The sequence below is a fragment of the Ranitomeya variabilis genome, chromosome 4 (assembly GCF_051348905.1).
Source record: "Ranitomeya variabilis isolate aRanVar5 chromosome 4, aRanVar5.hap1, whole genome shotgun sequence".
In the NCBI taxonomy this organism is placed as follows: Eukaryota; Metazoa; Chordata; class Amphibia; order Anura; family Dendrobatidae; genus Ranitomeya; species Ranitomeya variabilis.
This window is the reverse complement of record NC_135235.1, coordinates 742,502,725-742,526,112: the sequence shown is the minus strand read 5'-3', so window position 1 is coordinate 742,526,112 and position 23,388 is coordinate 742,502,725. Positions and strand designations below refer to the sequence as shown.

Sequence of the window (23,388 nt, the reverse complement as noted above, 5' to 3'; positions counted from 1 at the left end):
ATATCTTTCTAGGCCTACAACTAATGACTGGGCTCTGATGAAGCCACTATGGTAACCCTCCGTTCACGGGATCACACACACACAATTGGCCCTCAGCATTACATAATCTCTTTTTCCCATCACTCATAATTAGACTAAAAAGAAAAAAAAAAGTATAATTTAAAATAAAGCCAAAAATAGTTAGATTATAAATTTTTTTTAATAAGTGAAAAGAAAATACCAATTTTTTACCAAAAAAAGTGAAAAATGATTCTTGGTCTTCACTTTAATTTTCAGTGTTCGGGTTATTTTTCATCCATCCTCTGCTGGCCCGGCTGCACATCACCGACACAGGAGTATTGCCAGTGCACGGCACCTTCTGGACTCATAAAGTAGTCAGTGAAGGTTTCTCTCACACACACACCGGAGCTGGATGGTCTTCCCAGACCCACACCGACCACTGGATTCAATACAGGCTGCTGGTGCTCCACATCTATGTCAGTGCTGTAGTCACGAGCATAGTTGTGAAGCACACAGCAAGCCTTAATCACCATGTCAACGGTGTCAATGTCCGGCTGGATGGGTGTGTGAAATATCCTCCACTGACTACTCATGATACCAAAGGTCCATTCCACATATCTTCGTGCACGACTCAGCCGATAATTAAAAATCCTCCGTAGAGCATCCAGTCCCCTTCGTGGGTATGGGCGCAGCAGGTTGGTAGTTAAAGCAAAGGCCTCATCCGATACCATCACAAAGGGTACTGGATGTGTGGAACCCGGCAAAGGTCTTGGGGCTGGGAGCGTTCCGCCATCTTGAAGAATTTGCATCCCAATCTGTGAAGTTTGCAACACCCGAGAATCCCCGGTACTACCATAGGCACCAACGTCAATGGCAACAAATTTGTAATGGGCATCAGCCACCGCCATCAGGACCACTGAAAAATACTTCTTATAATTAAAGAAGCGTGATCCTGATCGTGGTGGCTGCTGAACCCTTACATGTTTACCATCGACTGCACCTATGCAGTTTGGGAAATTGGCCACAGACAGAAAGCCTGCTGCGACCTGCAGCCAAGTCTCCTCGGTTGGGGAAGGGATCACGATGGGCTGCAACTTCTGCCAGATGACGGTACATGTGCACCTCGCAATTTGAGAGATGGTGGATTTACCAACTCTAAATTGGAGGTGCAGGGATGTATAGCTCTCTCCTGTGGCCAGAAATCTGCAAGGAAAGAAAAGATTATTAGTAATGTCACCCTCAAGTTAAAGGAAACCTGTCAGCAGTTAGGGCCGCTATGTCACCGCCTTTCTGTTTTTTCAAGAACCTTTTACAATGCTGCCAATAACTCCCCAGTCAAACTTCCCCAGTCAATGTAACAATGCAGTAGATAGGTTGGTTTTCAACATGTTCTATAGCGGGAAAAACTACTGACAGGTTTGTTCCATATGTCACAATACTAACAGTAAGGACTAATTGACCAGTGATATCTGTGTACAGGTGTGTAACTGTGTCAGACATTAGTAACACATGGATGGCCACCATGGAAGAAGAAACGCGCTGGTCACCAGCAGCACGTGATAAAGAGTTTGTGTGCTGAGCCAGGGAGAATAACGCGATCCTCTTCATCACCTTCTGCTGTTCAACAGCACTTTTCTTTCGTGGTGGCCAGCCATGTGTGTATGTGTTTGTGTACCATGCGCCCGGAAAATGTAAAAAAAAAAAAAATTTACATAACACCTAGCTGACCTGTGCGTACACCCAAACATTGGACTGTGATCACACATACGCGAGATACGGCCGAATCTCGCCGGTGAAATGACTCCTCTTGCTTCTGGATTCCGGAGCGGAGCGTGCACCCACATAGCAACACATGGAGCTGCACGCTCCGCTCATGAGTGTCGGCGCCAGAGGTGGGATTTCACCGGCGAGACTCGGACATATATTGCGTATGTGTGATCCCAGCCGTCAAAGGGAAATTGTCCCCACCAAAATCGAGGATGAGGTAAGCCGACCAGCATCAGGGGCTGACCTACAGCATTACAGAATGATGTAGATAAGCCCCTGGTGCCGGTGGCCTTAGCTCAGCGTCGATTTTGGGGGGGACAGGTTCCCTTTAAATGGTCATCTGTCAGTGTCTCCAGGACATGGGAAAACTTTCGCCACACGTACCGGAGACATTGACGTGTCAAACAGTACTTATGACAAACAAAACAAAAAATTGAAAAATACTTACCGCAAGGTGATGAGCAGCCTTTCCTCAGCAGAGATGGACTTCCGCATCACAGTGTCCTCGTATGTCAGCTCAGCACGGACGACAGAAAGAAGATGATCAAAAGCGGGTATGCTCAGCCGACAAAACGCTATGAATTTCTCTGGGTATCTGGAAAAAAGGAGTAAAAAGGTTCGGTCAGACATGGATAAGTTTACAGGAAGTCATTTCACATAAGAAAAACTTACCTCCTCAAATCTTGATATAGCACATTAAAATGTCCCTTCATAGTTCTTTGTTCCACTATTGGGTGTACCCACATTTTTCGTCTTCTGGTCTGCGACTGTAGGAAAAATATGCGTTACTGCACAACACAGTCGAAAAAAGAGACATGTAATATTATTGTACACATGGTGTAGCTTAGGCTTCTTTCACACTTCCGTCGGTAGTCGCTGTCACTAGAGTTGAGCGACTTTCATTTTTTTAAGATCGAGTCGGGTTTTGTGAAACCCGATTTTGTCCAGAGTCGAGTCGAGTGCAGTCGGCCGATTATCGCTAAAAGTCGGGGATCGACCGAAACACGAAACCCAATGCAAGTCAATGGGGAAGCATAGTCGGCAGTGAGTGGAGGCCAGGAAAACACCTACAGTGCCCATTTTAATGCCAAAAACATCCATTCTTGTTTCTGAAGCTTGTCAATCTTAATTAACTTTATAATAATAGTTGGGCATAGGGAATTGGGGGTCATTTGGCAAAAGTTGTGGGGGGAGTAGGGCCGGCTCAAGTTTTTCGTGGGCCCAGGAAATGCGGACTACGTCACGGCGGTGTTGCAGGGAAAGGTAAGTATTTCAACGTTGCAAGTGCTGTGATCCTGAGCAAGCAGGGGGGGCCCACTCGTTCGCATTGGCACTGGCACAGGGCCCCTCAAAGTACAGCGATGTGTGTTTGCATGGCGGGGGCGCCTCCCACCAGCAGCGACACTTTTGCGTACTCTGAGGGGCCCTGTGCCAGTGACGTCGCCAACGAGTATGCCCCCCCACCTGATGAAGGAACCTGCACTTTCATCTGCACCTTCCTCTCTGTCCCTGTGTAAGGTGGTATAACATGCGGGAAGGGGAACCTTACTTTCAGCAGGGTCAGATTCTGGCTGTGTAGAGTATAAGGGGAATGTAGTGGTCTAGGTCAATGTATCAGCAGACTCATCTAGCAGTGGCTGGGCAGTGGGCAGGATGAGGAGGAAACAGATATAGGGCCAAAGAATAAAGTAGGCTAAATGCAGTTCAAAATTGGTAACAGGACTAAACAGGCGGCATTGCTTTGTTCAGTGGAGTAGCAAACCCAAGAGCAGCAGACACTGTTTCAAGGGCATAACCACACTAGTAGGCCAAATGCAGTTTAATATCTGATAGTATAGGGCGAAAGCCAGAATGTGGAAGCTCAGCTTTGTTCAGTTGAGGACAACACCAGGCAGGGGCAGACAGACACCTTTAGTAGGCCGGAACAGCCAATTGCATTTTTAAAAATGGTAATTTGGAACTGAAGGTTGAAGCTCAGCTTTATTCAGTTGAGGACAACACCAGGCAGGGGCAGACATTCACCTTTAGTAGGCCGGAACAGCCAATTGCATTTTTAAAAATGGTAATTTGGAACAGAAGGTAGAAGCTCAGCTTTATTCAGTTGAGGACAACACCAGGCAGGGGCAGACATTCACCTTTAGTAGGCCGGAACAGCCAATTGCATTTTTAAAAATGGTAATTTGGAACAGAAGGTTGAAGCTCAGCTTTATTCAGTTGAGGACAACACCAGGCAGGGGCAGTCAGACACCTTTAGTAGGCCGGAAAAGCCAATTTTTTAAAAAAACAGCAGTTAGTAAGAGGCAGAAGGTAGAAGCTCAGCTTTATTCAGTTGAGGACAACACCAGGCAGGGGCAGACAGACACCTTTAGTAGGCCGGAACAGCCAATTGCATTTTTAAAAATGGTAATTTGGAACTGAAGGTTGAAGCTCAGCTTTATTCAGTTGAGGACAACACCAGGCAGGGGCAGACATTCACCTTTAGTAGGCCGGAACAGCCAATTGCATTTTTAAAAATGGTAATTTGGAACAGAAGGTAGAAGCTCAGCTTTATTCAGTTGAGGACAACACCAGGCAGGGGCAGACATTCACCTTTAGTAGGCCGGAACAGCCAATTGCATTTTTAAAAATGGTAATTTGGAACAGAAGGTTGAAGCTCAGCTTTATTCAGTTGAGGACAACACCAGGCAGGGGCAGACAGACACCTTTAGTAGGCCGGAACAGCCAATTGCATTTTTAAAAATGGTAATTTGGAACAGAAGGTTGAAGCTCAGCTTTATTCAGTTGAGGACAACACCAGGCAGGGGCAGTCAGACACCTTTAGTAGGCCGGAACAGCCAATTTTTTAAAAAAACAGCAGTTAGTAAGAGGCAGAAGGTAGAAGCTCAGCTTTATTCAGTTGAGGACAACACCAGGCAGGGGCAGACAGACACCTTTAGTAGGCCGGAACAGCCAATTGCATTTTTAAAAATGGTAATTTGGAACAGAAGGTTGAAGCTCAGCTTTATTCAGTTGAGGACAACACCAGGCAGGGGCAGACAGACACCTTTAGTAGGCCGGAACAGCCAATTGCATTTTTAAAAATGGTAATTTGGAACAGAAGGTAGAAGCTCAGCTTTATTCAGTTGAGGACAACACCAGGCAGGGGCAGACATTCACCTTTAGTAGGCCGGAACAGCCAATTGCATTTTTAAAAATGGTAATTTGGAACAGAAGGTTGAAGCTCAGCTTTATTCAGTTGAGGACAACACCAGGCAGGGGCAGTCAGACACCTTTAGTAGGCCGGAACAGCCAATTTTTTAAAAAAAACAGCAGTTAGTAAGAGGCAGAAGGTAGAAGCTCAGCTTTATTCAGTTGAGGACAACACCAGGCAGGGGCAGACAGACACCTTTAGTAGGCCGGAACAGCCAATTGCATTTTTAAAAATGGTAATTTGGAACAGAAGGTTGAAGCTCAGCTTTATTCAGTTGAGGACAACACCAGGCAGGGGCAGACAGACACCTTTAGTAGGCCGGAACAGCCAATTGCATTTTTAAAAATGGTAATTTGGAACAGAAGGTTGAAGCTCAGCTTTATTCAGTTGAGGACAACACCAGGCAGGGGCAGTCAGACACCTTTAGTAGGCCGGAACAGCCAATTTTTTAAAAAAACAGCAGTTAGTAAGAGGCAGAAGGTAGAAGCTCAGCTTTATTCAGTTGAGGACAACACCAGGCAGGGGCAGACAGACACCTTTAGTAGGCCGGAACAGCCAATTGCATTTTTAAAAATGGTAATTTGGAACAGAAGGTTGAAGCTCAGCTTTATTCAGTTGAGGACAACACCAGGCAGGGGCAGACAGACACCTTTAGTAGGCCGGAACAGCCAATTGCATTTTTAAAAATGGTAATTTGGAACTGAAGGTTGAAGCTCAGCTTTATTCAGTTGAGGACAACACCAGGCAGGGGCAGACATTCACCTTTAGTAGGCCGGAACAGCCAATTGCATTTTTAAAAATGGTAATTTGGAACAGAAGGTAGAAGCTCAGCTTCATTCAGTTGAGGACAACACCAGGCAGGGGCAGACATTCACCTTTAGTAGGCCGGAACAGCCAATTGCATTTTTAAAAATGGTAATTTGGAACTGAAGGTTGAAGCTCAGCTTTATTCAGTTGAGGACAACACCAGGCAGGGGCAGACATTCACCTTTAGTAGGCCGGAACAGCCAATTGCATTTTTAAAAATGGTAATTTGGAACAGAAGGTAGAAGCTCAGCTTTATTCAGTTGAGGACAACACCAGGCAGGGGCAGACATTCACCTTTAGTAGGCCGGAACAGCCAATTGCATTTTTAAAAATGGTAATTTGGAACAGAAGGTTGAAGCTCAGCTTTATTCAGTTGAGGACAACACCAGGCAGGGGCAGACAGACACCTTTAGTAGGCCGGAACAGCCAATTGCATTTTTAAAAATGGTAATTTGGAACAGAAGGTTGAAGCTCAGCTTTATTCAGTTGAGGACAACACCAGGCAGGGGCAGACATTCACCTTTAGTAGGCCGGAACAGCCAATTGCATTTTTAAAAATGGTAATTTGGAACTGAAGGTTGAAGCTCAGCTTTATTCAGTTGAGGACAACACCAGGCAGGGGCAGACATTCACCTTTAGTAGGCCGGAACAGCCAATTGCATTTTTAAAAATGGTAATTTGGAACAGAAGGTAGAAGCTCAGCTTTATTCAGTTGAGGACAACACCAGGCAGGGGCAGACAGACACCTTTAGTAGGCCGGAACAGCCAATTTTTTAAAAAAACAGCAGTTAGTAAGAGGCAGAAGGTAGAAGCTCAGCTTTATTCAGTTGAGGACAACACCAGGCAGGGGCAGACATTCACCTTTAGTAGGCCGGAACAGCCAATTGCATTTTTAAAAATGGTAATTTGGAACAGAAGGTTGAAGCTCAGCTTTATTCAGTTGAGGACAACACCAGGCAGGGGCAGACAGACACCTTTAGTAGGCCGGAACAGCCAATTTTATAAAAAAAAAGCAGTTAATAAGAGGCAGAAGGTAGAAGCTCAGCTTTATTCAGTTGCAGCTTCTTGGCAATAATATAAAGAAGACGCGACAGGACAACACTCGGTGGATGCCATATCTGTTTTTTCAATGGAAAAAAACCTTTCAGTTAACTACTTGCAGGAGCAAGTTTTTGTAGCTGGTGGACAATTTTTTTTAAAAAAAGCAGTTAATAAGAGGCAGAAGGTAGAAGCTCAGCTTTATTCAGTTGCAGCTTCTTGGCAATAATATAAAGAAGACGCGACAGGACAACACTCGGTGGATGCCATATCTGTGTTTTCAATGGAAAAAAACCTTTCAGTTAACTACTTGCAGGAGAAAGTTTTTGTAGCTGGTGGCCAATTTTTGTACTGTACCAGTTTTTTGTTGTATGTGTTTTTGTTTTTAATGTTAAAATGTCTGCATTTGATATCTCTCCAGTATTTTCTTTTTTATAAGCAAAATACTGCAGTTTTACATCGGTTACATGGATACACAGGCAGCTTGGTGGTGAGTGGAGGAGTATTTAAAGTAGGGACCGCAGACAGGCTATCAAAGGCCTAAAATAACAAACAATAGGCTCATGGCAGCTTTACAGCGGTTACATGGATACACGGGCAGGCAGCTGGTGATGAGTGGAGGAGTATTTAAAGTAGGGACCGCAGACAGGCTATCAAAGGCCTAAAATAACAAACAATAGGCTCATGGCAGTTTTACAGCGGTTACATGGATACACGGGCAGGCAGCTTGGTGGTCAGTGGAGGAGTATTTAAAGTAGGGACCGCAGACAGGCTATCAAAGGCCTAAAATAACAAACAATAGGCTCATGGCAGTTTTACAGCGGTTACATGGATACACGGGCAGGCAGCTTGGTGGTCAGTGGAGGAGTATTTAAAGTAGGGACCGCAGACAGGCTATCAAAGGCCTAAAATAACAAACAATAGGCTCATGGCAGCTTTACAGCGGTTACATGGATACACAGGCAGCTTGGTGGTGAGTGGAGGAGTATTTAAAGTAGGGACCGCAGACAGGCTATCAAAGGCCTAAAATAACAAACAATAGGCTTATGGCAGTTTTACAGCGGTTACATGGATACACGGGCAGGCAGCTTGGTGGTCAGTGGAGGAGTATTTAAAGTAGGGACCGCAGACAGGCTATCAAAGGGCTAAAATAACAAACAATAGGCTCATGGCAGCTTTACAGCGGTTACATGGATACACGGGCAGGCAGCTGGTGATGAGTGGAGGAGTATTTAAAGTAGGGACCGCAGACAGGCTATCAAAGGCCTAAAATAACAAACAATAGGCTCATGGCAGCTTTACAGCGGTTACATGGATACACGGGCAGGCAGCTGGTGATGAGTGGAGGAGTATTTAAAGTAGGGACCGCAGACAGGCTATCAAAGGCCTAAAATAACAAACAATAGGCTCATGGCAGCTTTACAGCGGTTACATGGATACACAGGCAGCTTGGTGGTGAGTGGAGGAGTAGTGCAAGGAGTGTCTGTCCCAGTACTCCCAAAATATAAATAGATGTTAATGTCTCGCAAAACAACCAAAACAAAAAAAAAGGTGGCATACTTAGGTACAGGGGTGGGCTCATCTACTGAGTTTCTGACATAGTAATTTGGCAGTAACTATTTAATGGTGACAATATAGGACACAGACACAGACTACTTTAAGTTGCATCATAGATGTCTACAAATTTGTATTGTCAGTGCCAGACATTGAATGATGTCAGCGAATAGACTAAAGATTGGTGGAGCTGTGCGACATAATTTTGCACGTGGTAGAGCACATTTTGAGCTGGGGTAGGGGGGAACTCTCTTGAGGCCGGCGGGCCCCAGGGCCCCTCATGTTACAACGGTGTGTCTGACGTTGGGTGCGCACCACCACCGCCAGAGACACTACATTGTACTATGAGGGACCCAGTAGCAATGCCGTCAACCAAAAGCGAGCACACCCACCTCTTCAGACAAACAGCAGTCTCACGGGTGCTTGCGCCAAGTCGCGATACCACGGCCCCGTGTGGGGAGTTTTGCCATTTAGGGAGGTGTAAACATGTCGTATGCTGTACAATCAGCTGCAGCAAATTAGACATTAGAAAAGTAATTCACAGGCAAGAGCTTTTCATAGGAAAGCTAGGTGTCGGCCGGGCAAGGTGGGGCAAAAGATTTCGAAATCCAGTTGTGGTTCATTTTAATGAATGTTAGATCGTCAACATTTTGGGTAGCCAGACGAGTCCTTTTTTCGGTTAATATTGAACCTGCAGCACTGAATACTCTTTCTGATAGGACACTTGCTGCCGGGCAAGCAAGCTCCTGCAATGCATATTCTGCCAATTCTGGCCAGGTGTCTAATTTGGAGGCCCAGTAATCAAATGGGAATGACGGTTGAGGGAGAACATCGATAAGGGATGAAAAATAGTTAGTAACCATACTGGACAAATGTTGTCTCCTGTCACTTTCAATTGATGCAGCAGTACCTGTCCTGTCTGCGGTCATAGCAAAATCACTCCACAACCTGGTCAGAAAACCCCTCTGTCCAACGCCACTTCTGATGTGTGCACCCCTAACACTCCTAGTCTGCTGCCCCCTGGAGCTCGTGTGAGAACGATCACGTGCGCTGTGTGCTGGGAATGCCTGAAGCAAACGGTCAACAAGAGTTGATTGTTTGGTTGCTAATATTAGTTCCAAGTTCTCATGTGGCATAATATTTTGCAATTTGCCTTTATAGCGTGGATCAAGGAGGCAGGCCAACCAGTAATCGTCATCGTTCATCATTTTCGTAATGCGTGTGTCCCTTTTTAGGATACGTAAGGCATAATCCGCCATGTGGGCCAAAGTTCCAGTTGTCAAATCTCCGGTTGTGATTGGTTGAGGGGCAGTTGCAGGCAAATCTACGTCACTTGTGTCCCTCAAAAAACCAGAACCCGGCCGTGACACGCAACCAATTTCCTGTGCCCCCGGGAAAGGTTCGGCATTAAAAATATACTCATCCCCATCATCCTCCTCGTCCTCCACCTCCTCTTCGCCCGCTACCTCGTCCTGTACACTGCCCTGACCAGACAATGGCTGACTGTCATCAAGGCTTTCCTCTTCCTCTGGTGCAGACGCCTGCTCCTTTATGTGCGTCAAACTTTGCATCAGCAGACGCATTAGGGGGATGCTCATGCTTATTACGGCGTTGTCTGCACTAACCAGCCGTGTGCATTCCTCAAAACACTGAAGGACTTGACACATGTCTTGTATCTTAGACCACTGCACACCTGACAACTCCATGTCTGCCATCCTACTGCCTGCCCGTGTATCCTCCCACAAATAAATAACAGCACGCCTCTGTTCGCACAGTCTCTGAAGCATGTGCAGTGTTGAGTTCCACCTTGTTGCAACGTCTATGATTAGGCGATGCTGGGGAAGGTTCAAAGACCGCTGATAGGTCTGCATACGGCTGGCGTGTACAGGCGAACGTCGGATATGTGAGCAAAGTGCACGCACTTTGAGGAGCAGGTCGGAGAACCCAGGATAAGTTTTCAATAAGCACTGCACCACCAGGTTTAAGGTGTGAGCCAGGCAAGGAATGTGTTTCAGTTGGGAAAGGGAGATGGCAGCCATGAAATTCCTTCCGTTATCACTCACTACCTTGCCTGCCTCAAGATCTACTGTGCCCAGCCACGACTGCGTTTCTTGTTGCAAGAACTCGGATAGAACTTCCGCAGTGTGTCTGTTGTCGCCCAAACACTTCATAGCCAATACAGCCTGCTGACGCTTGGCAGTAGCTGGCCCATAATGGGACAACTGGTGTGCAACAGTGTCATCTGCCGATGGAGTGGTTGGCAGACTGCGTTCTGTGGAAGAGCTGTAGCTTCTGCAGGAGGACGAGGAGGAGGAGGAGGAGGGGGTGCGAACGCCTACAGCCAACTGTTTCCTAGACCGTGGGCTAGGCACAACTGTCCCTAAATTGATGTCGCCTGTGGACCCTGCATCCACCACATTCACCCAGTGTGCCGTGATGGACACATAACGTCCCTGGCCATGCCTACTGGTCCATGCATCTGTAGTCAGGTGCACCTTTGTACTCACAGATTGCCTGAGTGCATGGACGATGCGCTGTTTAACATGCTGGTGCAGGGCTGGGATGGCTTTTCTGGAAAAAAAGTGTCGACTGGGTAGCTCGTATCGTGGTTCAGCGTACTCCATCAGGGCTTTGAAAGCTTCGCTTTCAACTAACCGGTAGGGCATCATCTCTAACGAGATTAGTCTAGCTATGTGGGCGTTAAAACCCTGTGTACGCGGATGCGAGGATAAGTACTTCCTTTTTCTAACCAGAGTCTCATGTAGGGTGAGCTGGACTGGAGAGCTGGAGATCGTGGAACTTTCGGGTGTGCCGGTGTACATGGCAGACTGAGAGACGGTTGGAGACGGTATTGTTTCCGCCGGTGCCCTAGATGCAATATTTCCTCCTACAAAACTGGTGGTTCCCTGACCCTGACTGCTTTTGGCTGGCAAAGAAACCTGCACAGATACTGCCGGTGGTGCGGAAAATGGTGGCCTTACAGTGACGGAAGGGATGTTGCGTTGCTGACTAGCTTCATTGGCCGAGGGTGCTACAACCTTAAGGGACGTTTGGTAGTTAGTCCAGGCTTGAAAATGCATGGTGGTTAAGTGTCTATGCATGCAACTAGTATTTAGACTTTTCAGATTCTGACCTCTGCTTAAGCTAGTTGAACATTTTTGACAGATGACTTTGCGCTGATCAGTTGGATGTTGTTTAAAAAAATGCCAGACTGCACTCTTCCTAGACTCGGATCCCTTTTCAGGGATTGCAGACTGAGCTTTAACCGGATGGCCACGCTGTCCTCCAACAGGTTTTGGCTTTGACACGCGTTTTGGGCCAGATACGGGCCCGGCAGATGGAACCTGTTGCGATGTTGATGCCTGCTGCGGCCCCTCCTCCACCTCCGCTTCTGAACTACTGCCGCCTGCACCCTGTTCCCCCAATGGCTGCCAATCGGGGTCAATAACTGGGTCATCTATTACCTCCTCTTCGAGCTCGTGTGCAACTTCGTCTGTGTCACTGTGTCGGTCAGTGGTATAGCGTTCGTGGCGGGGCAACATAGTCTCATCAGGGTCTGATTGTGGATCTGTACCCTGAGAGGGCAATGTGGTGGTCTGAGTCAAAGGAGCAGCATAGTACTCTGGCTGTGGCTGTGCATCAGTGCACTCCATGTCAGAATCTACTTGTAATGGGCATGGCCTGTTAAATGTTTCACTTTCTAAGCCAGGGACGGTATGTGTAAAGAGCTCCATGGAGTGACCCGTTGTGTCGCCTGCTGCATCCTTCTCTCTTGTTGTAGTTTTTGCTGAGGAGGACAAGGAAGCGACTTGTCCCTGACCGTGAACATCCACAAGCGACGCGCTGCTTTTACATTTACCAGTTTCGGAAGAGGAGGCAAAAGAGCTAGAGGCTGAGTCTGCAATGTAAGCCAAAACTTGCTGTTGCTGCTCCGCCTTTAAAAGCGGTTTTCCTACTCCCAGAAAAGAGAGCGTTCGAGGCCTTGTGTAGCCTGACGACGAAACTGGCTCCACAGCTCCAGACTTAGGTGGAATATTTTTATCCCCACGACCACCTGATGCTCCACTACCACTACCATCATTACCAGCTGACAATGAACGCCCACGACGACCTCTTGCACCAGACTTCCTCATTGTTTTAAAATCTTAACCAAAGTAACTTTATTTGTTGCTGTCAAACAACTTACACGGTGAGCTATAACTTCAGTATGATTTCAATATCCCTTAACAGGTTGGTGAGACCACAAGGAAAATCAGGCACAATGTTACACACTCTGTTTTCTGTGGCACAAAATCACAGAGATGACACACACGCAGGACTGTCACTCAAGCACTAATGTCAATATTAATCTCCCACCTAATTTATTTATTTTTTTTTTTCAGGGAGACTTTAGAAACCAAATAATATTAAAAAACCCAAAAAAATAAATAGCCTTTCTATGGCCCACTGAATGAGAGAGAGAGGTGGCACACCCAGGAGTCAAGACTGGCACACAAGCTGAAAGGGCAATATTACTCTCCCACTGTTTTTTTATGTTTTTTTTTTTTTCAGGGAGACTTTAGAAACCAAATAATGTTAAAAAAACCAAAAAAATAAATAGGCTTTCTATGGCCCACTGAATGAGAGAGAGGTGGCACACCCAGGAGTCAAGACTGGCACACAAGCTGAAAGGGCAATATTACTCTCCCACTGTTTTTTTATTTATTTTTTTTTTTCAGGGAGACTTTAGAAACCAAATAATAAGAAAAAAAATAAATAAATAAATAGGCTTTCTATAGCCCACTGAATGAGAGATAGCACACACAGCAGTGGCACACAAGCCCTGACTGAGGCCAATATTTTTCTACCACTGATTGATGTAGTGTTTTTGTGTTGAGGTACAATTTAGAACACAAATCACGGAAAAAATAAATAGGCTTTCTATGGCCCACTCAGTGAGAGATGGCACACACAGGGATGGCACTGTAGCAGAAATGCCAATCTTAATCTCCCACAAAAAAAAAACAAAAAAAAAAAACAGGGACTGTCCTACAATTACTATCTCCCTGCAGTAATCTCAGCCAGGTATGGCAGGCAGCAATAGGAGTGGACTGATGCACAAATTAAATAAAAAGTGTGGACAAACAAAAAAGATAGCTGTGCAGAAAGGAACAAGAGGATATGTGCTTTGAAAAAAGCAGTTGGTTTCCACAGTGGCGTACACACAGCAATACAGCTATCACGGAGCCTTCTAGGGCAGCCCAATGAGCTACAGCGCTGAGGAAAAAAAAAAAAAAATAGCTTCCACTGTTCCTGCACACCGAAGGTGGTGTTGGACAGTGGAAATCGCTGCAGCACAAGCGGTTTGGTGGTTAGTGGACCCTGCCTAACGCTCTCCCTGCTTCTGACGAAGCGGCAGCAACCTCTCCCTAAGCTCAGATCAGCAGCAGTAAGATGGCGGTCGGCGGGAACGCCCCTTTATAGCCCCTGTGACGCCGCAGACAGCAAGCCAATCACTGCAATGCCCTTCTCTAAGATGGTGGGGACCAGGATCTATGTCATCACGCTGCCCACACTCTGCGTTCACCTTCATTGGCTGAGAAATGGCGCTTTTCGCGTCATTGAAACGCGACTTTGGCGCGAAAGTCGCGTACCGCATGGCCGACAAGCACAGGGGTCGGATCGGGTTTCATGAGACGCCGACTTAGCCAAAAGTCGGCGACTTTTGAAAATGATCGACCCGTTTCGCTCAACCCTAGCTGTCACGAATCATCAGCGCAATGTACAGATGGAAGTGTGTGCTTTCACATTTCCACCAGACTGCTGGGTGAAGAAATAGCATGAGAGCGATATTTCCTGCTAGGCATGCGCAGTCTGAAACAGTGGATGCAACGGACAGAAAATAGTTCCCTTGAACGTTTTTCAAAGACGACGGTTTGCGAAAACCCGACGCATCCAGTGCACGACGGACGCAACGTGTGGCCATATGTCACGATCTGTTGGCAATACAAGTCTATGGTAAAGATACGCATCCTGCAGGCACATTTGCAGGATGCATTTTATTCCCAAAAGGAGGCATTGTGAGGGGAACAAAAAAAGGATAAGTGCAATTAGCCAAGGCTTATTTCACGCATCCGTCAGTACGCCGCTGTCGTCAGCGCAACATACCGACGCATGTTGTGCAAAATCTGTGCAATGTGGGCAGCAGATGCAGTGTTTCAATGCGTCCGCAGCCCATAGTTAAGTCTGAGGGAGGAGGGGAGGAGGGGGCTGTGTTCCGGTAGTGCCTGCACACTTTAAAATTGCAGGACCCGGCGTACGAAAAAGTGTTCCCTTTAACGTTTGTTCGCTACAACGGTCCAACAAATACCAACGCATACAGTGCATGACGTATGGAACGTGTGTCCATACGTCGCGATGTGTCGGTAATGCAAGTCTATGGTGAAAAAACGCATCCTGCGGGCAACTTTGCAGGATGCATTTTTTCCACAGAACGAGGCATTGCAACGCTTGACAAAAGCCGGAAATGTGAAAGTAGCCTTACCTGCAATCTTTGCTGGTTCATATACTCCAGTAAAACCCCAATCATCTGGAGGCGTTGTGGCCTGCGTATCCGGACAGAAGTTTTCAACATGCTGTTCGGTATGCGGTGGGCTACTTTCTTCCCTGTGTTCTTCATTACCAGCACTCATGGTGAGGCATGTCAGAAAGTGGTTATGGCTTTCCAAAATGGAGATTGAGAAGAGGTTGGACTAGGAAATGACATCACGTAAATATATATATTTTTTATCTCTTTATTTAGCTTTAAAAAGCTGACAAATCAGCATAAAAAAACGCACAAAAAACGCACTAAAAACGCACTACAAAACTGCACCAAAACTGCACCAAAACTGCACTGCAAAAAACGCACAAAAAACGCAGCTGCGTGATCTGCCAGAAGATGAAGATTTTGTGCAGATTTTGTGCAGAAAATTCTGCACCAAATCTGCATCGTGTGCACATGGCCTAAGTCTCTTCATGGAGTCTTCATTAGGTGGCTTGCGTGGATTAACTAAAGTGAGTAGTCCAGGCATTATAGCAGGCTTGATCTATAATAGCCCTCAGATATCCACAATCACGGAATCTCTTTTTCAGTTCCTTAGACTTATTGTGATAGTCAGTGTCCGTGGAACAGTTCCTCCGTAATCTGAGGAATTGTCCCTTAGGAATCCCCCGTTTTAATGAGATCGGATGGTGATACCCTAAGTGAAAATTTTGTTTGGGTTTTTTCTAAATGCAATGGCGGGGTTCCTTTACATATAAAGAAAATATTAAGTCGTGGTGGGAGGTGCAGTCACTAGAAAGGTACATGAAACAAGGTATTGTACCTAGTGGCCTTAGGATCAATATTTATCCAGGTTTAACCCCTTCCTGACCTGTGACACAGCGTATGCATCATGAAAGTCGGTCCAATCCGACCTGTGACGCATATGCTGCTTCACAGAATGATCGCGTCCCTGCAGGCCAGGTGAAAGTGAACTGAAATTTCACCCAACCTGCAGGGAAAGGGGGAGTGGTACTTCAGCCCAGGGGGCTGGCCTCGCCCCCCCGTAGCTACGATCGCTCTGATTGGCTGTTAAAAGTGACGTTTCACTTTCAATCAAAGCAATCGTAATATTTCACCAATGAAAATTGCTGAAATATTACAATCCAGCCACGGCCGATGCTGCAATAACGTCGGCCATGGCTGGAGACTGCGATCTGCCACCACTACCGATCCACTGCCTCCATTCTCCGTCCTGTCCTGTCCTGTGCTCTGTGCCCATCTGTCCTCCTGTCCGCCCCCCTCGCAGTCTGATCTCACCCCCCGCTGTCCGATCCCACACCCGCATACTTACTGACCTCCGGTGTCCCTCCCGGTGTCCATCCGTCTTCTGCACGGGCGCCGACATCTTCCAAAATGGCGGGCGCATGCGCAGTGGCAGAATCATTCCAGGTACATTTTGATCACTGTGATAGGTTCTATCACAGCGATCAAAATAAAAAATAATAAATAAACCCCCCTATATCACCCCCATAGGTAGGGACAATAATAAAATAAAGAAAATATATTTACTTTTATTTTTCCACTAGAGTTAGGGTTAGAACTAGGGTTAGGGCTAGGGTTATGGTTAGGGCTAGGGTTAGGGTTAGAATTGGGCTATATGCACACGGTGCGGACTTGGCTGCGGATCCGCAGCGTATTGGCCACTGCGGATTCGTAGCAGTTTTCCATCATGTTTTCAGTACCATGTAAATGTATGGAACACCAATCCGCTGTGCCCATGGTGCGGAAAATACCGTGCGGTTGTATTTTCCGCAGCATGTCAATTCTTTGTGCAGATTCCGCAGCTTTTTACACCTGTTTCTCAATAGGAATCCGCAGGTGAAATCTGCACAAAAAACACTGGAAATCCGTGGTAAATCCGCAAGTAATACGCAGTGCGCTTTACCTGCGGATTTTTCAAAAACTGTGTGGATAAATCCTCACACGAATCCACAACGTGGGCACATAGCCTTAGGGTTAGGGTTGGAATTAAAGTTAGGGTTGGGGTTGGAAATAGGGTTAAGATTAGGGTTAGGGGTGTGTTGGGGTTAGGGTTAGGCTTGTGGTTAGGGTTATGGTTAGGATTAGGGTTAGGAGTGTGTTGGGGTTAGGGTTGAGATTATGCTTAGGGGTGTGTTGGGGTTAGGGTTGTGGTTAGGGGTGTGTTGGGGTTAGGGATGTGATTAGGGTTATGACTAGAGTTGGGATTAGGGTTAGGGTTAGTGTTGGAGTTAGAATTGAGGGGGTCATCAGGGGTCTCCAAACGCGACATGGTGCCACCATTGATTCCTGACAATCTTGCGTTCAAAAAGTCAAATGGTGCTCCCTCCCTTCTGAGCCCCGACGTGCGCCCAAACAGTGGTTTACCCAAACATATAGGGCATAAGCGTACTCAGGAAAATAGCACAACAACTTTGGGGGTCTAATTTCTCCTGTTACCCTTGGGAAAAATAACAAAATGGGGGCTAAAAACTTATTTTTGTGTGAAAAAAATGATTTTTTATTTTCACGGCTCTGCATTATAAATTTCTGTGAAGCACTTGGGGGTTCAAAGTGCACCAAACATCTAGATAGGTTCCTTGGGGGGTCTAGTTTCCAATATGGGGTCAATTGTGGGGGAGCTCCAGTGTTTAGGCACACAGGGGCTCTCCAAACGCGACATAGTGTCTGCTAACGATTGGAGCTAATTTTTAATTCAAAAGTCAAATGGCGCTCCTTGCCTTCCGAGCCTTGCCGTGTGCCCAAACAGTGGTTTACCCCCACATGTGAGGTATCGGCGTACTCAGGACAAATTGCCCAACAAATTTTAGGATCCATTTTATCCTGTTGCCCATGTGACAATGAAAAAATTGAGGCAAAACATTTTTTGTGTGAAAAAAAGTACTTTTTCATTTTTACGGATCAATTTGTGAAGCACCTGGGGGTTCAAAGTGCTCACTATGCATCTAGATAAGTTCCTTGGGGGGTCTAGTTTCCAAAATGGGGTCACTTGTGGGGGTGCTCCAATATTTAGGCACACAGGGGCTCTCCAAATGCGACATGGTGTCCGCTAAAGATTGGAGCCAATTTTTCATTCAAAAAGTCAAATGGCGCTCCTTCCCTTCCGAGCCCTGTCGTGCACCCAAACAGTGGTTCCCCCCACATATGGGGTATCGGCGTACTCAGGACAAGTTGTACAATAACTTTCGGGGTCCAGTTTCTCCTTTTACCCTTTTTCCCTTCCATGTTGCTTCTGCTGCTGTGAAGCACCTGAAGGGTTAATAAACTTCTTGTATGTGGTTTTGAGCACCTTGAGGGGTGCAGTTTTTTTAATGGTGTCACTTTTGGGTATTTTCAGCCATATAGATCCCTCAAACTAACTTCAAATGTGAGGTGGTCCCTAAAAAAAAAGTGGTTTTGTAAATTTTGTTGTAAAAATGAGAAATCGCTGGTAAAATTTTAACCTTATAACTTCCTAGCAAAAAAAAATTTATTTCCAAAATTGTGCTGATGTAAAGTAGACTTGTGGGTAATGTTATTTGTTAACTATTTTGTGTCACATAACTCTCTGGTTTAACAGAATAAAAATTGCGAAATTTTCTCCAAATTTCCGATTTTTTCACAAATAAACGCAAAAATTATCGACCTAAATTTACTACTAACATGAAGCCCAATATGTCACAAAAAAAAACAATCTCAGAATCGCTAGGATCCGTTAAAGCGTTCCTGAGTTATTACCTCATAAAGAGACACTGGTCAGAATTGCAAAAAATGGCCAGGTCGTTAAGGTCAAAATAGGCTGGGTCACGAAGAGGTTAAGGAGTAGATCTACAAGTTTATTAGACAAGTGGGAAAAAGAAAGCATAGCTTCATCTTTGAGGTTTATGCAGATCCTGCTAGAGGAGGAAAAGACCACCTTTGAAAAATCCTCAACTACTTTGAAAGAAATAATTGACAGCATTTTAAAGTTTAAAACATCCCCTGAGTTTACAATAAAAGTGGAAAACCTGAAACTAGCAGTTGAAAAATACCAGCTGTCCTTAAAGGACAAAAAACATAAAAAGTTTATCAAAGACCTTACAGATTTTAAGGTGAAGAAAGCCTACCCTCCATTGAACAATACCCAGACAAATATTAGACCCACCAACATGATTGATATTTCCTCGTCTGACATTGAGTCATCAGACCCTGAATATCACTCAAGGGATCCCTTTAGACCCTTTAGAAGACCAAAAGGAAGGGGGAAAAGAGGAAATACAAGTAGATGGCGAAGCTCAGAACGTATGGAACAGGGACAAGCATATGCGTCATCCTCATCGGGTGCGTCATCAGCCGCTCCCTCTTTTTTAGAGAATCGAGACATACGATACCATTTCAGGGTTGTACGATTGCACACATCAAATAAAATTGAATGAGGATAGAATACCTGAAAATATAGTGAGACGTCAAAAAGGGAATGACGGAAAAAATAACACCTATCAAATCATATTTTAACATCAGATGAAAGACAGATTTTAATGGCAGGTATGTCATTTGTTCCAACATCAAAATTTGATCCATTCTTGTGGGTCAACAATATTAACCTCTTTCTGAGGAAACTCAGATAGAGGAAGTTCTTTGCTCAAAATGACAGGACAAAATGTCAAGAACTAGGTATAGAAGCGGATGAATTAAGTGATGTGCGCCTTCTGATGGATCTAGCAGAAGAATGAGCCAGGGGGATAGGGGAACGTACTTTTATGGACCTGAAACCAAAAAGCACAAAAATGCTACCCCTAGGAGAACAGGGCACTATAGATACTTTTATGAAATTGGTAACAGAGGAAATTAAGAGGATTAATCCAAGAAATAGATCAATACCTTCTAACATAACCGAGTCTGAAAAAATGCCCTGACATCAGGACGGATCTCTGGGTCGACATCTGGATCCTGAAGGTTGAAGCTGTCTTCAACGGCAGTCTCTTTGCAATGGTCGTGAAGGAATTCTGGTCCTGTTAACCAAGAAGAGCTTGTGAAGGCACTAATGGACACTGGTCTAGTAGCAAGGTCTGCAGGGTTAAGATGGGATGGGACATGCTGCCATTGCTGGGGTTTAGAGGATTTCCTGATCCTTTCCACGTGGTTACTGACATAGACGTAGAAACGTTTCGTCTGGTTATATATGTAGCCCAGAACTACCTTACTGTCTGTGTAGAATTTTGTGTCATCCACTCGAATAGCTAGTTCGCTCTGTATGAAGTCTGAAATCTCTATGGCTAGTACAGCCCCACAGAGCTCGAGTCTGGGTATGGTGTGCTCGGGTTTAGGAGCCAGTTTAGCCTTTCCAAACAGAAATCCAACATGGGCTTCATTGTTAGAGTCTACAACTTTCAAGTAAGCGACAGTGGCAATAGCTTCAGTGGAAGCATCAGCAAATACATGAATCTCTTTCCTTTGACTTGTAGCTAGGGATGCCGGAGTGTAACAACGTGGTATGTGGATCTTATCCAAGGCTCAAAGAGATTCTCTCCATGACTTCCACCTTAGTTGTTTGTCCGCAGGGAGTGGTATATCCCAGTCCTTAATGCACTCTGAGAGTTGTCTCAGCAGGAGCTTGACTTTGTATAGTCAGGGGTGCGACAAACTCAAGTGGATCATATAGACTGTTCACCACTGACAGAACCCCATGCTTAGTAAATGGTTTTTCTGCACCACTAACCTGAAAGCAGAAGGAGTCCTTTAGCAAGTTCCACCTCAGGCCTAGGCTTCTCTGCAGTGAGATGAATCTAGATAAGGCCTGTTCTCTGTTGTTAGGAAGCCTGGTCCTTGAAGCCTTGAAGGGTAAGGGAGCAACCCAGCAGCCAGATTCATTTTTGAAGAATCCACTGTCCATCATTTTAAGAAACTCCTTGTCTTCTATGGATAAGGCGACTTTGTTGTCATCTTTTGTTGTGTGAAACACTGTTCTCCCTAAGTCATCACCGTAGGGAGTGGGAATGATGTCAGGCTCCTGGATGCAATCAGAGAACCTTTCTTTTACTTTGTAGTGATGAGGGCATGGCTTAAAGTGAGTTGCACGACCATTTTGGAGCACATACGTTTTACAGGCATTGACTTCGTATGCCTTGTGACATATATCGCCCACGATTACCCAGCCTAGGTTCAGTCTTTGGGAGTATGGAGCATCATCTGGGCCATTGCATTGTTGGCACACCTTGTGGACCTTCAGAATGTTCCTCCCGAGTAGGATTAGAACATCAGATAGCATTCATAATAAACTCAGTAAAACAAAAGACGTGCGCACTGTTCAGCCTGAGCTTCCTGTTTCACCTCCCTTCGGCTTAGGAACATTTCACTACCACTACGGACCAAGGGTGCTCATACAGGAAAAAAAGCTAATCCACATGAATCCATAGAAGAAAAGAGAGAGCACTCACCATCCATATGTTCAAGTCCGGTCTTTATTGAAGTGGCTCTACGATAAAAAACAGAGCATGGCAGGGAGATGCAGTGGAGGGACGACAGCTGTTTCGCGCTCCTGCGCTTCAACAGGTCCGATGGTAATTCTCAGGTCCTAAATTCCGAATTCTAGGAATTTAGGACCTGAGAATGACGTCACGGCTTGTGATTGGTCGCGTGGCGGTCACATGAGCGGCACGCGACCAATCAGAAGCCGTGACGTCACGGAAGGCCCTTAACGCGCTCATTTTAAGCAAAGAAGGCTGCCGGTTAACAGCGGTGAGGTGCGGGGGCCTCCGGACAGGTGAGTATATCAATATTTTTTATTTTAATTCTTTATTTTACACATTAATGTTGTTCTGATACCGATTCCCGATACCTCAAAAGTATCGGATCTCGGTATCGGAATTCCGATACCGCAAGTATCGGCCGATACCCGATACTTGCGGTATCGGAATGCTCAACACTAGTCGCAACATTTATAACATATCCCAGCTCCTTGAGGGCATCTTTACGTTCCTGCAAAGTCCTTGCTCTGAATCCACGGCATTCTTCAAGTGGGTGAGGCCTTTTGTGGATAGGGCACATATGGTTACTGTCCATGACTTTAGAAGCAACATTATTTGTTTTAGTGAAGGCAGGTGTAGTAAGTGGAACGTCAGTCTTTCTCACGGATACGGTGTTCCTTGAATCTCTACATTTGGCAATGTTGTCATACCTTGTAGATGATGATGAGGCTGGTGGAGTAGGCTCAGTGAAGTCGAAGCTGGGATCATTTTTCTTCCGAGCTTGGTCACTGATGAACCTGGAAAAATGTGAAAAAAGGGGAAAAGACACATCATGCTGCCTTTTATACCACGAGCTGTGGTCTGCCAATTTATCCTGCATCCAGAAGAGAATATAATGGGCACACTGTAAAGTTCAATGAAGGTGCTGGCTAAACATCCGACTTCAAATATACAAAAAGTAGCCGCACTCAAGTCTTGATTCAAAATGTGAGAAATTCTTTTAATTCAAGTGCACAGGCACCACCAAATAATTTTTACAGAGAAAACAAGTGATTGCGGACACTACGGTTGACGTTTCGACCTGCTACGGTCTTTTTCAAAATCTCACTTAAGTAAGCAGAGTAGTTTAGGAAGAAGAAAAATAGGGAGAGAGTCCCCAAGGACAGCTCTAAGTAGACTTCAGGAGTAAGGTGTCCGTCTCATTGGTGGTGCAGTGAATTTATCCTGCATGCCGTGTGGCAACTTGGACACTATTGGATTAACGCCATGAGCAGTATCTAGGTAGCTCAGTCCTGAGAGACGTGGGTCTAATGTCGCCAATTCTATTTCCTTTAGCTGGTCGCTCAAATCTTGAAGTTTCCTATTGTCCTTGTTAGTTATCTTTGGGAAGGTTTGCAGTCTTTTAAATAAGGCACATTCTATGGCTTCTGAGCTGCCATAGGTTTATTCCAGTCTCTCCCAGGCTGCAATAAGACCTGCATCTGAATAGTCCACATGAACTGCCCTTATTGTCTTTATGCACTCTGCTGATTCAGGGCCTAACCAGTTAACAAGCAAATCCAGTTGTTCCTTGCCAATGAGATTAAGGTCTTGGATCACTGCTTGAAAGGTCGATTTCCAGGCCCTATAATTCTCGGAACGATCATCAAACTTTGAGAGACTAATATTTATTAACTCCCTGCGAATCATGTATCTGGTGAAGTCAGACATGTCTGATCTTCCACAGTCATTGTTGCAGGATGAACTTGTGGTATCCATAGGGGATGTAAGTTCTCTGGCTTATATGACTGCGACAAATCAGGACGAAATGATGCGGCACAAGGGTTAAACTGCGGTTTAGTCTCTATAGGTTCTGCTGGCTGTGGCCTAAATTGTGAGTTAGTGCTGGAAGTTACCTTGTCGGCAGTAGGTTTGAGACATTTCTTGACTTGCGGGCGTATCCGTGTTAGAAACTGGAGGTGGTGCTGGTGCAGATGTTAAATGTCTTAGCACGTAGTCAGAAGTGCGATCAGCTGAGTCCTCCATTTCTCCTTAAATAAGACAGTCTGAATTATCTTCTTGTC

General features: G+C 45.5%; 1 protein-coding gene across 1 annotated transcript; it reads right to left on the bottom strand.

Annotated features, from left to right (window-relative positions):
* Positions 1-284: 284 nt before the first annotated feature.
* LOC143768260 (uncharacterized) lies at positions 285-23,035 on the bottom strand. Its single transcript, XM_077256954.1, has 6 exons — positions 22,869-23,035; positions 21,833-22,122; positions 19,776-20,323; positions 2,440-2,534; positions 2,216-2,362; positions 285-1,203 (listed from the first exon to the last, which is right to left on the bottom strand). The coding sequence occupies exons 1-6, from the start codon at positions 23,033-23,035 to the stop codon at positions 285-287; spliced, it is 2,166 nt and encodes a 721-aa protein (XP_077113069.1).
* Positions 23,036-23,388: the final 353 nt, after the last annotated feature.